We start from the raw sequence: 18302 nt of genomic DNA on the forward strand, positions 1-18302 counted from the left end.
ACTTACACTTTGCTGTAGCTACTAGGGATTTAAATGCCATTCTCTCTCTTACAGCACAGAAATAAAGGTAAATAACCTTAATTATTCATACAGAGAACACTCTCCTCCACTCTCATTTTTTTTGGCTGAAAAAAAACTAACTAAACTTGCTGCATTTGCTTGTAATGCTTAAATTATTTTTTGCCACTGCAACTTCTGCACTGAAATCTGTAGTTTCACTATAAGAAAGTCAAAGTAAAAGATTAATTATAGCTTTGTATTTAACCAGAAGTTCATTACTATATGGCAAATTCTTTTAATGCTAAGTTCCAAACTTTTTTCCAACTGCTGTGCAATTATTTTAGTATTAAAAGGATAAAAAGTAGTTGCACTCAGAAGTCTGATGTTATGCTAAGACTTCTAGTAAATATTTAGTTCTTATGCCTTCTCTCCCAAATCCATGTAGCCTACCCTTGGACTAGCTGTAAAGCATTAAGAAAAAGAGTTTGACTAACATTTCTGTATCAACAACAGTAACTCTCAGGTGACAGATACAGAGTTACTAGACTCCTAAAAGCGTATTATTTTTTAATAGTACAGTGTTTATGAAACTGCATTTATTAATTGGAAACAGTCAATAAAACATATGGAAAACGAGGCATGCATGAAGTCTGATACATGAAGCACAGCATATAAATTTAGACAAAGGGAACAAAAATGCTGTAAATTCTTATTCAAAACAATATTCATAATGACCTCAGTGGCTTACTGTCAAAAATAAAGATTGCAAGATTAGACCGGTAACATATGTTCTGTGTATTTTCTGTATAAAATATACACTTCTGTTCAGTTCTCTCTGTAAATCTACTGTACACAGTATACAACTGTACATTTGTATGTAAACACATTAATATCCTGATTTCAGATATGCTATATGTGCAGCAGTTTTTAAAAAATATTTTAAGAATTGTCTTGTAATAGCAGGATCTACATCAAATCTTCCTAGCCTGTCGAATAACTTCAATGCAAACAGGATTCTGCATGTGATCGTGAGAACCCGAACTACTTGGTAACCTTTTAGTGTTATAAGATGCCTCAAGTACAGGCATAATCTGTGGTTGGAAAAGAGCTGCAGAGAATCTTAAAGTACTTCAATGCTGTTTACTTGTTTTACTTAAGTCAAATGATTTCCATATACACAGCAAATGCAAGAAAACCTGTTGCAGTTATCGTGCACACCGCTGTTACGTTACTGCAATAGCTACCTGAATGAATGTGGCGAGTAAAACAGAACTCATCTCCTGCTCCAGGATGATCTTGTTCTGAGGGTTATTGTAACACGCAGCTATTAGCGAAGGGAAGAGCACTTTGATTAAACGAGGATCACTGAAATACTGGAAAGGCAACTGGCATAGTTTTTGCAGCACCGTGGGGTGACGGCCAGATTGTACAATGACCTGAAAATACAAACGTAACAAAATTAAAACACGTGATCTTTCTGTTCTTCTCTTCCTGTTAACCACCAAGGGTGTTGAAGTCATGCTAAAAAAATGAGCATGGCTGAGGAGTAAATACTAAAAATAAAGCTTATAACATTTAGTCCAAATAACTTCTGGTTTAGCGTGCAAGTATTATTTTTATTGCAGAGGAACACGAAGAATGTAAGCCTGTGAAACTTCTTTTTCCTGTATCACCCAAAAAGACAGTAAGTAAACGAGAAGTGGATTAATCTGAAGATTACGACAAAACAGATCATGCAATAACCTTCATCCAAAAGACAAAGAATTATAGCACAGGGACTATTTTAAGTTAGAGCTACGAAAGAAAAAACCCCAACCCCCACCATTTAAACACAGTAAGTGTGCCTTTTGGCGGGGAAATCAAGAAATCACCAGGACTGTAAAAACCCTCCCGAAGCTCGATCATCCTTTACTAGAGTGCTCTCTGGCAATTAGAGAGGACTCTGTTTCATGGTAGATGTCTGCCACGCATTCTCAGGCACCAAAAAGAAAAGGTGATTGTAAGCTGCACAGCAAGGAGTTTCAGTAAGTAGAGACTCAGAAAGATCCTCCCATCTGTATTTCTTATCTGAGTTTCTATCAGTGCCATTGACTCTAAAAGGAGAATTGTTTAGATAAATGGGACTGTTGTCATGAAGCAGGCTAAGTTTACAACTGTGTACATCTGAAGAAATAAGGCAATGCTATTCCTGGTCTCCTGCAAAGGAACCTTTCCAGTTTACTTGATATTCTTATAAAGTCTTTGTGAGAAACTAAAAAATGCCAAAATCGGATCTGTTCCAAGTAACCTTGATTAGACAATTATAATATGAAAGAGCTGTTTGACCCAAAGTTGGCTTTTTGGCATAGGAGGAAGCTCCTATAAGGTTAGAACACTGTAAAACCTGGGGTCACGACTGTAAATTGTACTTGGAAAAACACAATTTTACAGGTACACACCCAGACAAGACTGCATTCAAATTAAAACCAGAAGGACAGAATGAAGCAGTTAGGACCACAGGAACATAAATTACAGGGATTTACAAGTTTTCAAAGCACTTTTAACAATACCTTCAGAGCACACTCTCAGTTGATAATGCAGTTCAGTTTAAAAACAAGATCAACAAAGTAATAGTAATAGTAATTTTTTTTTTTCAGTTCACCAGCCAAAAAGACATTGAAAACCTTTCAGAACACTGGTAGAAATGTCTTAATGCCCTTAAACACAGAAGGAATTTTTAAAAGACAGCCAAATATGTGACAATTAAGCATACATTCAGGCAATGTTTTGAGGAAAGTATCACTGAAGCATTTGGATGATTCTAAACTTAACTATCAGCTACCATCCTGTAAGCAACAGGGTGCCTTTCAAGTTTGTGATTACTATTTTAATTTTAAATTAACCAGAGTAGTTATTATATAAATCTATATTTTTCTGTGGTAAAATCTACAATCAGAGAAATACTTAACATAAATTTTAACTGTACTAAAATAACAATTGGTATTTCTGATCCAGGACAGAACGACAGAACTCTTGATTTCTTTTTAATGGCCACTGTACACTTGACGAACAGGCAGAGGAGAAGTTGTTTTGGGGACTTTTAATTTCACACTTCACTTCCTTTACCTGTTTGAAAAATGCCATGGATAATTAGCAAACTCTTGCCAAACTAACAGTACAGATACCCAAACAGCTTTCATGGAATTATCATTTCATTATCTTTTTCTTTTCAACATTTTTACTACTATGATGTTATCAACATTAAAGATAGGAAGGTATATATAAGGGCTGCTGATTGTTTTAATCTGGTATTTATCACATGTGGAATCAATTTAATGATTTCAGCTCACTGTACTAATGCAGCTACTAAACCTGAAACACTATATTATGTACGCTGAAAAAAAAAAAAATAGTGAGTCACCCCTTACTGGAAAAAAACCCAAACAAATAAACCTCTAGCAGAGCACATATTCCTTGTTTCACTGTAAACTGGTGGAGAAAATGAAGTCCAGCACTTGACTTAGCAGATGAACAATGAAGAAAACAAACGAAATCCTTGCCTATGACTTCTTTATGGTGGAAAAAGACTTCTCTTGACTTCCGCTCCTGCCTTTTTTTTTTAAAAAACAAAACAAAACAAAACAGTCACTGGGCTGAGTGATCCCAGGTTGTTTTGCAGGCCTGGAATACTCATCTTACACAATGCTCTAATACAAGATACAAACTCCTTACTGAAATCCAGCACAGAAAGCTTGCTTTTCCTCCTGCCACATACTGGAATCTAGACACATTTACTAGGATTAGCTTTTCTTGTTGCTCTCTCTCTAGCCTGAAAGTCAGATATGTCTGTCAAATGTAACAAGATCCTAATTAAATCACTGCATTTCTGTACAGCCAAGCATTTAAGCACCTGCTTAACTTCAGATATGTGCCTAGGTTCCATTAATATTTGCCTGTCCTTTTCTTTTTCTGAATTGAGACCTATCAAGTTAGTACAAGCTACATTTTTATTTTTTTTTATCCAGAGCGGGCAACTCACATTCATGTTTTCTAGATTTCTTTTAAAAATTTCACTTACTCTCAAAATTTGTAGATATTCATACAACTTTATTGGTTTTGCCTGTGCTTAGCTTAAATAAATTCCAAAAAAAAGATGCACCTGCTTAGCTCAGCTTATTTTTGGCCCAACACAGTAAACATTAGAATAACCCTCTGAAGACCCAAACTACACACAGGCAAGAGACACAGCAAATATGTTTCTGAAATGCTATTTCATGATGAATTACTGGAGTTTTAATTTGTGCTACCAGCCAAACTCAAGACTCTGACACACTTTAGAGGTGGAGCCCCTGTTACAGAGTGCGGTGATGTGGTTCAGGGTTAGCACACCAGAAAGCACTGCCCAATGGCACCGTCTGCTCTCAATGTAAGCACCTGCTGAAAATGAGAGGCTAGAGTATCTTAAATCCTTTACTGTACTGAATGGAAGCAACCTCTACACCGTATAAGCCGACGGTTAGCAAGGCTGCACAATATATGCCGCTCTTAATATCTGATTTTACTTTTAACCTTTGCTAGAAGTCACCTTTAAGAATACAATTTTCCCTGCTTGGTCTCTGTCTGAATTTCCAGCTTTCCTATACCATGTACGCTGCGCCTACTGAATCCACACTAGCTGACTCTCCAGCACAATGACTAACGTGATGACCTGTGGGAACTTTTTACTGAGCAACACCTTTCAAGGTTGCCTATCACTTATCTTCTGTCACTCCCACCAGTTTATAGCCTTCTGCAGGTCCCGCTAATTTGCTTAATCTCCAGCAGCCAGAGGGTCAGGCACTCTCTTCTGCCCTACCAGGCAATCCATGCTCCCGTGTGACTCTTTGGAAAGTGCACTCTGCACTTGCAATAACCATCCTGATCCACTGTATTGGCAGTTCTGAAGTTTATCACATAGGAAAGCATGACGCATGATTTCTACAGTCTCTAGATGGAATGCATTTCTTCAAGTGTACATGGGCCAATATTCACTGTATAGTATATTGCTTGGCCATTTGCTGCAATTCTTCTAGCTGTGAAAGTCTGAAGCAGTATAGAAGTCAGTCTTTCAAAACAGACTGCAATGACAAAAGCCAGTAATATGCCACACAGCACTTGAGCAATAATAAAGGACAATCAATCAAAAAAATTAAAAGCTCCTTGTGATATGGAACAGTAATAAAGTTGTTAAGGGAACTCATAATTTTACTGGGAGATAAGGCTTCCCCTGTCACTTAGGTAGGGCCTCTGGCTACAGACCCGACGTGAGTGCTGGAAGGATATTCCATCCCGGACTCGGCAGGATGTTCTTGTATTCCCACCAGGACAGCTCCAGCAGCCTTCCTCTCCTGCCACCCTGCAAAGGAGATCCTCCCAGGACTGAAGGCCTTCGCTAGGGAACTAGTAACCCATATGGACCCAAATAACTTGGGTACAATTTTCCTCTGGGTAGCAAAGGGAATGTTGCAGCTCGTTCAATTTTTCTGCGAAGCTTCAAGGGCCCAAAAATAACTTTCTGATGACCCTGCAGGAATGAGAATCATAGAAGTGCGACTCCTTTCCTTGCTTGCAAGGGCAGGGAGATAACCGCTGGCATACACAGGGGCAACTGCCGCATGAGAACTAGCAAGGGAAAGATGTTTTGGTGAACACCTCCTAATTCTACTTACATACTGTATATGCATATATTTTTCTTTCACTTAATCTTTCTCTATATTCCTTTTATCATGAATGAAAACTACAATTACTTTTAAATGCATATGTATGAATTTATGTCAAAGCATTTTTGTCAGTTATCTTCATATCCAGATCTTTTGAATGATACAGCAATGATACAGAATGTATCAGCAGTTAAATGTCAAATCAGAAGGAAAATCTTACCAAGTCAATGGTTAATTTTACAAGAAAATTAAAATAAGAATCCTCTAGTCTTTGAAACTGTATCTTCATAATCAGGTAACTGAATTTATAAGCATCTTGTAAGTAATAAACAGGATTTTCATTAAGAAAACTAAAATGTCAGCCAGAAAGTTGAAGAATGACTGTGTGTAAAATATTGAACAAATATTAGCCAAATTGAACTGATAATTCATATATTCATATCATTCATATATTCATATGTTCTAATTAGACATGTAATGTAGATGCATGCTACTAATGCTACAAGAACCAGTAGTTCAATCAAATTGCCTTGTGGAGATTTAATTTTTTTTTTTTTTTAACTATGGGAGTAGCATTTTTGGTGACAATCTAAATTTCTGTTTCCAAGTTGTAATTGCACACATTTTACATATGTAAAGCACTTAGAAAAAGAGAAGCTAACTGAATTTAAAACTCTGCCTGCAACCTTCCAGAGATTTAAAGAAGATTATGATCACAAATTGGTTTTCAATGGTTCTATGCAGGTATGTTAAATATTGTCAGATATTTTATTACAAGTAACAAAAAAATGGTTCAGTCTCAGACCAAGAACTTTTTCACTCCTTGTGTACTACGCAAGGTTAGTCCAGGATTACTGCAGAGTGGAAGCGCTGATTTTTAGAGCAATATTTAGTCTAGTTCTACTGATGGATTTAGGTTTTCTGTTTCAGTTGGACATTTGCAGCTCTGGAAAGACATAATTCATGTCAGTTATTTCTGTCCATACATACCATAAAAACACTGGAATTATCTTTCAAAGGGGCTAATGAATTTTCTGGTCAGGAAGAACAGAAAGCCAGCAGTAAGTTTTTTGTCTATGCAAAAGCAAAGCAAAGAACTGAGAAGTGAGTATTCAACTGATTCAGAAAGTGAGGTTCTCAATGAACTAAACTGTGCTAGACCAGAGAATTAAAATATTATGAATCAATCCTTACCATTTACCGAAGATTATCCATACATTTAGAAAGCTGCAAGGCATTCATCACATGCCTAAAATGATAATATTTACCATTCTATTTAATTATTTTCCCAAAGATTGCTTTTCCCCCCACCACAAAATAATAATTAAAGAAATCTCATCACGGTATTCCAGGTTAAGAATGAGTTGCTTTAAGCCTGGCAAGAAGCTGTTCTCCTCCAAATACAGTTGGACTCAATGATCTTTAAGGTCTTTTCCAACCTAAATGATTCTATGATGCCATGAAATAGTTCGACAGTGGACAGCTTATTAAGTCCAAGCCTAAGCCCACAACAGGGAATGCTTTTAACTGCTCAAAACAGCTTCCCTAGCTATCAAAGGAAGTCGCTAAACAAGATGGTGCATTTGCTCTAAGACATCTGCCACATCCATTTTGGCACGGCAAGCAACTCTGCCAACGATAATCCATTGTTCCACAGTCCTTTACGTCCAGGGCTGGGGGACACAGCTGGTGCTGGCCCTTGGAGGCCTACGGGGTATACAAGAAGAGCCTGCAGCCCCAGGCTAACTCGGAACGTGGACGTGTACTTCCATCATTTTTGTTTCATTTTTGTGAGACTTGCTGAAGACTTTTCACAAACGTAACTGGAAGACATGCTTTAAAGTGTTGCCAAATAGAAAGACTGTACGTGGGTACTTTTCATAGCAGATCCTGTAACGTATTTGAGTTCTTGTGTTCATTCTGTTGTGTTGCCCTATGATTTCCTTTATCACAAATTTCCCATTACCATTAGGGCAATGATTTTGCAAAAGCTTATTTTTTGTCACGCTGACACTTCACTGAAGTCACCAGTAACACTTTTGTACACAAAGGTGTACAGGTGTGCTTTCCACACCGCAAACAACAGAAAAGGTCACAACAGCCTAGATACTCTCCCACATCTCTCCTAGTAGCCACCTGGTTACTCTGCCTGCCGGCTCACATTGCCTTCCAGAGATCAACTACACAAAAAGATCAGAAGATTTTACAAAATGAGTGTCTTTAGATGTTATCTTGATCATAGTGTTTGCTTAGTATTTCTATTCCTTTTGCTATATCTTACATCATCGTTGATGCTGTTAAAATACACAACATAAAAACGCAGAAACTTTGGGAGCAAATGCATTGCTGGCATCAACAGCACTGCTAGGGCACAGCCATCATAAATTAGACCTGCAGGGGTAGTGGGATGTCCAACTAAGGAGGTACAGACAATGTCCAGCAACTCTCAGCTGCTGTCTGAGCACCTGGAACTGCACATATGCTGCCAGGTCTCCCCAGTAAGAGGGATGGCTTGCTTGGAAACTGCAGCAGGAAAAGAATGTGACTTACGGGTGCTTTCTGTAGCCTATCACAGTTCTTTCATCCACAGAAGAAAGGAAAAATTGCTTCTTGTTGCTTAAAGACAGCAGAGGAAGGAGAAAGACTGCCAAGGAGAGAACTGAAATCTGTAGCCACAAAAACCCCCAAACATCAAGATTTGAACAAAACCTTACAAGTCATTTAACTGCATCACTCTCGCGTGACTAACTCTGCACAACAATGTTGTGTTCTTAGTACTCTACAGTCAGGCTGGTGTTTTTTAGTAATTTTGACCAAGTATTAGAATTTCTAGCTCTTTTATCATATTAAAAGTAAGACAAAGTTATACTAAAGTGAAGTGGATACAGGAAAATGGAGTTGAATCATAACTTTGTAAAGTTTAAAACTTCCTGAAGTGAAACGTTCCTCAGCTCTTGGAGAGAAAAAACTGCTAATGAAATGGTAGCAACAAATATAGTGATTATCACTGTGAGCTGAATTAACTTTCTAGAAAAACATCCTTCTCAATAGGATTTCCTTTTATTTTTATGAAATGACGCACTAAAATGTGCTCTTCTACTTGACTGTGCTCTTCTGCTATAATGTATTCAATGTTCAGATGCAATTTTCTTAGAATAACTCAGACTAAAAAGCTAATGGTTCTCTAAGGGGCACTCCCTGCCTTTTCCACTATCTTGTATGACCTATGGTTCCAAACTTGAACATGGCCATTATAAACATTTGGATCTTAAAATTGTACTGTTGGTATGGGAACTATTAATGTTTCTTTCCTATTTATTTATCATTTACATAAATGTCAGTTCTAATTTGTAAAAACAACTAATAACTTTATTGAACAGGAACTGAAATGCTGTGCATCTAATCTCTGTAACTACAGGGTATTCCATCAAACAGTTAAATCTTTTTGTTTGATGTCTGGTTATTTATAACTTTGTAAAAGAAATAAATCTCTATATTAGTAGTCCAGAGTTTCTCTTCAAAGTTAGATCTGCATTATTTCTTTGCTTCTATATAAACAGATCCCATACTGCTAGTATTTAATCAGCAGAATATGTCACCACTTAGGCTCTTCTTCTGTTTTAAGGTCAAGCTCTTTTCTTTCCATTTTGCAAACTCTGCTATTGGCAAGGCTCTGAGCAAAGAATGTTCTAAATTCCTCCTAACAGTTATCAGGAATCAGAGCACCGTTTCCATGCAAAAATAATGTTCCAGAATGCTACATTCAAATTTAAAAATAAGAATTTTGCCTATTTGAAAAATTCCAGTGTTTATTTTCTTAACAGCACATGTAAGCTTTCAGAGAGAAGATAACAGAGTTCAGAAATAACATTAGTCTTCCTAGAAACTACATTATGAGCATCATCCTTTTAGAGCTAGCTCTATGCTTTAAGCACACAGATTCAGTGGTGCTCTGTGTATACATAACAAAGAAAAATTATATGAGCAGTTTTTGTGTAATCATCCTAAGCCATTTGAGCATTTAGGATAGGACAATGGGAAATACAAGCACAGTGATGCAGTAAAGATGCAAAAATGTTTATGAGAAGTAATGCTAGTGGGAAATCTAGATAAAGAAATTCTTTATAAAAAGCTCTTGAAAAAATGTCACCCAAAATGACAACTAACAAGTCACTTTCGTTATAACAAATGAAGTACATACAGATTAAATTCAGCAATAAATAAATAATACTGAACAGATACTGTAAAAGATAAGCTCCATTACAATGTGATGAGAGGAGAATGGAAACAATTCTAACATGCATTGAGGCTATTTGTGAATTTAACACACGCCCAGGCTACAGGATAAAATAGTAATCTACTGCTTGAACTAGAAAAGGTATTAAGGAAAAGTCTAACTTTAAAAATGACAGCATTTAAGATATTAACATAAAAATAAATGTTTAAACGTGTGAAGTTGCTCTCATGCTTAATGTTAATCATATACTTAAGTACCTTGTTAAATTGAAGGGTATCATTGCTTTGTAGAAAATGGTAAGCTTCATAGTTTCCAAAATAATGTAACAGGAGATTTATATGTTTAAGTGTTGGCCTAATAATTTTTAACCAGAGGAGAGTATTATTATACATCAAACGTACTGAGAAATACATATATTCTATAAGCGCAAATAAAAAAAAAAATCATGCCATGCCTCAAATCCTTAGGTATTGTTCTGAACGCTGAAATGATTAGAATTAGCCCTTGCAGCCCTGTGCTATTTTTGGAGAATCTTCTTCACATTTAGCTAACGTGTTCACCTTTGATGAGGTACCACTTGTAACTTTAAGCTGCTGCTTTGGGCATGATTCTCTACTCATTTACACAGGTGAAACTCAATTGATGTGAATGAAGAATTCTTGATTTAAAGACTAGAGAAGAAACAGGACCTAAGTCAACAGAAGTTCAAACAGACTATTGGCAGAGGTTTCTGCCACCATCCTTGAAAGAGCTAGTTTGGATCAAAATCCCCATAAGGTGTGAATCATTAAAATACTGCAGTCTAAAACACAGAAAATCTTTTTGTCTCAGAGCATTCTCTCTTCAAAAGCAAGCATTTTCTGTCACTCTCCGAAACCCTACTTGCAAGTAAGAATTTTTATTACTAGTACATTTTGTCTTCTGTCTTCCACAAAAAATGTAAAGGGTTTGTGAAAATATCTGATCATCAACTAAAAAGACTGTGAAACATTGAGCCATTGGACATGTTACAGAGCTGGCTGAGGAAAAGCTTCAGACAGACAGCAAGAAAATGGACTTTTCTGCCATGAAAAATATGCTGCAGTTTACCCATCACTAAGGGGAGAGGAAGACGAGCAAGCTTTTCCATAGTACTCACTCTGCAAGATTTAATGCACTTCATTTTTTCTTTATATTTCAGTATCACTTCAATCAAGTGTTACTTGAGCTAAACAAGATAAAATGGGTTTGGGAGACTTTTTGGGGCCTCTTGCAGGCTCCCACCCTTAGAGCAGCATCCAAGTACTTGGAACAACTGTCAACTGCCCGAGCCCAAAACTGTGAACACAGAGCAGGCTGGCGTCCTCTCCGCGTGGGGCCAGCGATGTTGGGACAGTCACTGTGGGTCTGCAGAGACTTGGAAAACTTAGAGTTTATGGGAGAAGCACAGGGAGTTCCCTCACACATGAGGCGAAACAGACAATAGCTCACAAGGCCCGATTAAATATTTGCAGACTTTAGACTTTGTTTTAAATTTCTGTGTGAAATTTAATTCTCATGAAAAGGAGAGACCAACAGGCGGGGTGGGAATGAGGCAGAGTGAAGGCAGGCGTTGTGCAAGCTTCTGCATCCGTCTCCGCCAAACCCATAATATTCCAGGCCCAGGTCTTAGCTGGGAAGAAACTGCTTATTAAGCAGGATTATGCCAAACTCTGCGGTGTTTTTTCAATGTGGACAAAGGTCCACTGGGGATTAAGCTCAGAGCACCAAACTCTTCTTATTCCTGACCCAGGAATAAGATTAGAACGTCGCTCTCCAGAGGTGGCATTAGCCGATTGCTCTCTCTTCATCGCTAAGCTTTAGTTATGGACTATATTTTAAGGTTGTTGAAAGTACTGGCTTTAATGACATTGGGAGCTAAGTTTATTCTTTTGTGTTTCCAGTTTAAGACTAAGACAATAAGACAAATCCAAATGCATTCATTTCTCATTTTAATTCGTATACACTCTCTCTTCCTCTCTTACAGGAATCAACCAGCCACCATGCACTGAAACTAAATACACTTGATGAGTCTTTGCTCATATTAAATTACCACACCCTGTCAAAAAAAAAAAAAAAAAAAAAAAAAGAAAAAAAAAAAGAGAAAATTATGGGATGCATTTTGGCATGTTAGAAATACAATTAAGATGTGATGCGTGAAATATGCAGTCCCACATACTCCTGTTGGATTTTATTTACTTTGTCATAGGTCATTCTTAAAAAAGAAATAGTTGATCAGTAAGCTCAAATAACAACAAAGGTGTCTGACACATTACCTAAGAGGCATCCCCACTTTTCACTGACTGCCTAGATAGCAATGCCATCTTTTGTGAAAATACTGGTTCATTTAAGTGAATTTACGTGGTCCGAGTATGTAAGGCTGATAGAGAAAAAGCATACATTACAGATCTGTTTTAATTTACTCAATTTTAACTGGGCAAGTTTAATCCTTAGGGGATTTTTTTTGTTCACAAACTGAAGTGCTCCTAAATGGTAGTCAAGACTACAACTTCACATGAATCACTCACTTGCTGAAACCAGCTATTCCACAAAATTTACCAGGCATATTTTTCATTCAAACCTATAAAGCTTTAAAAGGTTGTGAGTTTTTGTTGTGTTTGGGTTTTTTTAAAGGTTTAAAGAACTAAACCCACAACCTTAACATGAAATCCACACTCGTAAAAATCCCTCATCTGAAAAGAAACTGACAGAATCAGAATTAAGTAATTTCAGATACTATTTACTTACAAATATGGCCATTAACTATACAGTAACTACCAATTCCTGCATCTTTACTCTTGTGTTGAATTTTCAAAAACTCCACTTATCAGAACAAAGTTATTCCAGTCACTCTATAGCCCCAAAAGCAAGATAAATAATGAAAGTTTAATGATGGCCTCTAGTAACAACCCATATGGAAAGTCTGCATAATATTTTTACAAAATAATTTCCCTACAGAAGGCAATATTTAATCTGAAGTCACTTTGTAAGTGTCCCTTACAACCTAGCAGTCCTTGTAAACGTATTAGGATATATGTCTCATACATATATATATATATATGTGATATACACTTACTGTGGGATAAAGTGTACTGCTATTTTATTACAGAAGTAAGACTTGCCACATGAAAAAAATGCTAAAAAGTAAGAAAACATAACTATAAGCCTATAATTAAAAAAAAAAAAATCTCACTACAAAGCTGTTCTTGGGGACTATCTACCATGTTTTCTTTTTGCTGGAAATGAGTAATAAATGTCATGAACCTTTCAGAACTGTGCCTACCATACAATATTTTAATTTCTTTGAACATTATATTTATACCTGTGATACTGCTGCGTGAAGTTTTATATTTTAAGACAAGAGAAACTCCCCTCCCAAAATATCCTGTAATCTTACTGTTCCTTATTCCTTTAACTGGAGCAAGCTGGTATGCCTGAAACATGTTTTGCGATAAATTTTCCACATCTGTATAGCAAGGGTAAATTTCTAGTAAGTGAATGGTACTATTAAATCTAATTCCATGTGCTTCTATTTTCAACATATGGATTATTAGATACTAACATTTCAATTATTTTTAAGTTTACAATAAGAATAATGTACCCTTCTTACAGACATGACTGTCTAGGGATAAAAGGGTTGCAGTGACAGAGAAGTAAGTCAGTTGGACTTGTGCAATTGGAAGACAATCTTTTGGGGATGGCATGGGAATGGTTTGTGCATCCAATTTTTTCCACTTGCACTGGTTACTCTAAGAGAAGTTCTTACTTCTATCTACAAACCCTAATTTTACAATTAATTTTTCAAAAGCTGCATATGTTTCCCTAGCTGCTTCACAGACATTTTGTTTTGAGATCCATATCCTACATATGCCAAAAGTTAGTGAGATTCTTCTAGAATACCCTAAAGACAGTATGTGTCAAAGACTGAAAGAACAAAAGCTATTTTTATTTAAATAACTGCCTAGCAAGACAAATGAACAATGCAACTTCTTTTGGAGCTTGTCAGGCAAGATCCTGAGTCTGAGGATCTGATCTGTGATGACTTTTCATATGAAAAATATTCGCTAAGTGCAATGAATATGGGAAGATTTTTATTCCCAATACAGCAATGTGAAAGAAGCCAAATCACCTGTCATTCATGTTAATTTAATTACAGGACCACATTCAATTATCCAATATAATATGCAAATGAAGTGAGTTGATAGCACATGCTAATTATATTCATTATAATAATTAAATCAAACAATGAAAGGGAATAAAAATGTAATGAAATAGAAGGATATTTTAATTAACAGGAATTTTAATTAGAAACTGTAATCCTATAGCCTGATACAGTATGATTGGCTTATTGAAAGATTGGACATTATTTTTATTATGCAGTTTAGTTTTACATGTCTGTCCTTAGTATCATGGGACCTGTTTTCGTATGTTAATAGATTAAATGGTGGCCAAAACAGAGAATCAGTTTCCTTGATCATACTTCATGCAAAGCAGATGCCTAATAAAGCCGAGCTCCGCTACGGCATGATTACAGAATCCCGTCTCATGAAACACAGGCTGTCTAACGCTATAGTAAACAAAAGTTCACGTGCCGGTACAAAACAGGCAGTAGAGTTTAGGCTTGACTAATGATGTTAAGGCATTTAAAATATTAAAGAAACAATCTTCGCTTTTTGAAATTTTCAGTTTCATAACTGATTTATTTCTTCAGTGACAGCAGCTGCCCTGAAAAAGCTTTATGAATGTTAAAACAAAATACAAAAAAAGGAAAGGAATATTTTATGTGGGCAGAGTCAGCAAAATCATAGTCTTTTTAAAATAAACAGAGCAAGCACTATCAAAACACTTAGGAATGCGTTCCTTAGGAATCCATTGTCCTCACCGCTCCTTGACAGAATTGCTCCTTGAGCCTGGACCAAAAGCCAGCTGTGGTGAAAACGCTAACTGGGACCCCAGCCACTGTCTGTGTGTGTGTGTAGGATCCACCATGAGGCCCTCCTCGTATTTGGGGCTCCTGGAAACTGCAGTGAAATAGGAACCTTGAAGCTATACGAGAGAGAAAAGAACTTTCCTTTTTTAATTTGCCACTCAACTAACTATAAAGACTTTTACAGATAGTGTAATAAAACCAGACAAGCCTGTATTACATTAAATGATTGGCACATGATGCTCTCAGATGATTTTCTTCTATGAATGTGAAATATTTAGGAAATTGCCCTTTTATTATTTTGACTGCACAGTGGTAATAATTCACTTACTTAAATCACAGTACTACTACAGAAGGTCAATGTTGAGGTTGACAGGCTGTAAAATTTCCTTTTTAGAAATCTATTTATTCTCCAAACTGGGAAACTGCAAATTTTTTGAATAATTAATGCCTTTTTTTCCTTTATTCCAGTATGCCATTTTGGATATTTATCTGTTGGTGCAGGTAGAAAAAGGAATCAGAAAAGGCACACCAAAAACTCCAAACAACTACTTGTTCTTCTATTTTTTTTTGAGAGTTGAAAGGAATGAAAACATACAAAGGTTTGTAATAACGACTACAAATTTAGAGAGCAAAAGACTTATTTAAACTACAAACGTTTCAAAACAAATGTACACTTGACTGCAAGAATAATGTGAATCTGCTTTGAATTACGTCAGTTATTGACTCCTTCAAAGTTTGTTGAAATACTAAATAAAAAGAGCTATCAGGCTCTATGGAAATTTGTTTTCATAGCTCAAGTCTGGTGTATCTATTTTTATTATGCAGTTCTTTCCACGAGTTCAAGCCTACTATTTGAAAGCTTTCACTGTGAGACCAATTTTTTATTTTTAGTAGGACTCTGCAGATGGTCAACAATGAAAGAAAAAATTGGAAACTCATAACATAGTAAAAAATTAAACCATAACTGAATGAATAGAAAGCACTTCCCTTTTCATGAAAGGCATCATATCTGTATTGGAAGTCACAACACTAACAGCCCCTGAAAATAATGACCGTAAGCAAGTCTCACTGCCTGCCTAGTAACGAAAGGAAAAATACTTCCTTTTACTAAAAAAACCCTTCCCCACATTTTGCAAGTACCTGAGCGAGCAATGCTTCGGTTTTTCAAAATGTTTTTTTCAAACAAAAAACCCCAAACCAAAATGCCACTTCCTCAGCTAAAAGCTTATCAAATAGGAATGTCAGAAATTAAATAAAAAGTTAAGCACGTCATGACATCTCTTGAGACAGTACCACCAAAGCAAACCACCGTAAATACTGTTTTTAGTGTATGAAAAGTACTACCATACCGCGGTTGTTTAACCAAAGACCTAAACATGACTCTCACAGCTGCAGAAGCTACTTTTTAATCTTGAAAATTAACTCAGTCTGGGGGTAGATTAGTGATGGCACATGACCTCAACCCCAAGTGCACATGCTGAAGACTCCAAGACACTGCAAAATCACCAGCTGGGAAGCATGCCCACAGACAAACACATTTTGCACATACTTAGTCTCTTGACTGCCTGCTGGCAGCCGACATAGCCAGCTGCTGCCGTGGCACGGAGCCTGCTCGCCATGGTCGGACCTTCGCCCCTGGGCACGAATGCTAAACAGCGACAGGCACTACAGACTACTATATCTGACATCGCTGGTAGGAAATCCCTCTTCTGTGCTATTCCTGGCACGTTTATAGTGGCAAGTCCTCCGTGCAATGAATCACATCTGTTTATGCTTGTGTGCCAGAAAAAGAATTTTTAAACTGCAGAGAAAAGACAACATTGTTTGCTGGCACTTCTGAATGCCAGCAAGACCCATTGTAGCAGTGGGAATCAGAAAATGGCAGCAATATCACATAGATTTTCAGAATGACCATATTCAAAAGTGTTGCCCACAGTCAGCTCCAGACCCCAAGTGGGATTTGATTGCACAGGGTAGGAAGGCTGCAGGATCCTCCCTCCAGCTGTGGCCAAAGCCACAGAAACATTACTATATAATTACATTATATAGTTATATAATATTTCTGACAATATTGTCAGCTTTAAGGTATTATAATGTTCCAATTATAGTCAACAACTGTAAGAACATTATTGGACAGCTTTTCTCTAAACCTTTGCTGACAAGTTGTAACACTTTTCTTCTGCTCTTCGGGTTAACTGAGGGGACTAAGCTCCTCATCCTGAACCCCCACACCAAAAGCTGAACAAAACCAGGAACCAGGTGTTACAAGTATGGAGAGAGAACAAAATGAGTAACTTCACAAAATACAGCATTCAACTGAATCACACCAAAGATACAGGCACCGTAACACAGTTTCTACACATCCAGAGTCAGGTTCACGCACTCAAAAACAAAGAGCAAGTGCCAACTTGTGCCCTGCCCAATACACACTGAGAGGCTACACATAAGCTGAGGAAACTGGGAGACTTGAAAGTATTTGCAATAGTTTTTAAGTTTTGTGTCTGAGTTATTTTATAAGCTATTCTTACTAGTACGAGCAGTCACAGAGTCCACTGGCAAAAATGGACAACAATTAAGGAAGCTGGAGGGGGATTTCCACTGAGTATTTGTTTTACTACTAAAAAAGATGCAAGGAAAAGAAGGGCTTAAACTTAAATGAGCACTCTGGCTACCAGGGAGATGGCTACATTGGCACCTGAGGACATGCATTCATGGCAGACTAGCTTAGTTGGCTTTAAAAGGGTTTCACTTGGGTACCACAGCCATCTGATCAAGTTGACATGAAGTTAACTTGGAATTAAAAATATCAGTTGCTAAGTATAACTTGGCAGCAAGTAAGGCTAGTTAAAATCAGTGCAATGTCAGCATCGTCTGCATAAGAACACAGAGTTTCGTTATGGCCACGTAATATTAATATTTTTGTGTTAAGATGCAACTTCAGCTTCTATTTTCCAAACACAAATATTTGCATTCACAGGAATACCAAGCGCTTCAAAAATAACGTTGAGGGGATTAGTTTTCTTGAGGGATTCATGACTAAATGTGCACTTGATAACTTCTGATTCCATTTTCCATTTGCCTTACCTGATTATCTGTGTTGTTTACAGTAAAATATCCCACACAAATAATGACTTCATGTAGCAGTCCTTCACAGGTATGCTGGGAACAGTACCACAGCAGAGAGCTGATAATATGCCGGAATGCAAGGGACAGTCCTTCAGCACCCACAATAGACTGAAAAAAAGACCAAAACCCAGAAATTACAGTTTAGCAGTATGTTACAGAAATTGTGTGAATTACATACACATCAATTGCATCCTTTTTTTTTTTTGCCAAGTATAGACAATGTTCTTTGTTGCACTGACTTTGGAGGAGGACAGAATCAGCTCTTTTCTTTCAGTAACTTATCATTTACAACTGGACTATAAGAATAAATTCA

General features: G+C 36.9%; 1 protein-coding gene across 1 annotated transcript in view; it reads right to left on the reverse strand.

Moving 5' to 3' along the window:
- Window positions 1-18302, reverse strand: part of SCAPER (S-phase cyclin A associated protein in the ER) — a 174268-nt gene that overhangs the window by 3284 nt on the left and 152682 nt on the right. The window contains exons 29-30 of the mRNA XM_075713679.1: window positions 17948-18097; window positions 1245-1436 (exon numbers count right to left, since the gene is read on the reverse strand). Coding sequence (XP_075569794.1) covers window positions 1245-1436; window positions 17948-18097 — 342 coding nt within the window. The remainder of the gene's footprint in view (window positions 1-1244; window positions 1437-17947; window positions 18098-18302) is intronic.

Source organism: Pelecanus crispus, chromosome 7 (assembly GCF_030463565.1).
Source record: "Pelecanus crispus isolate bPelCri1 chromosome 7, bPelCri1.pri, whole genome shotgun sequence".
NCBI lineage: Eukaryota > Metazoa > Chordata > Aves > Pelecaniformes > Pelecanidae > Pelecanus > Pelecanus crispus.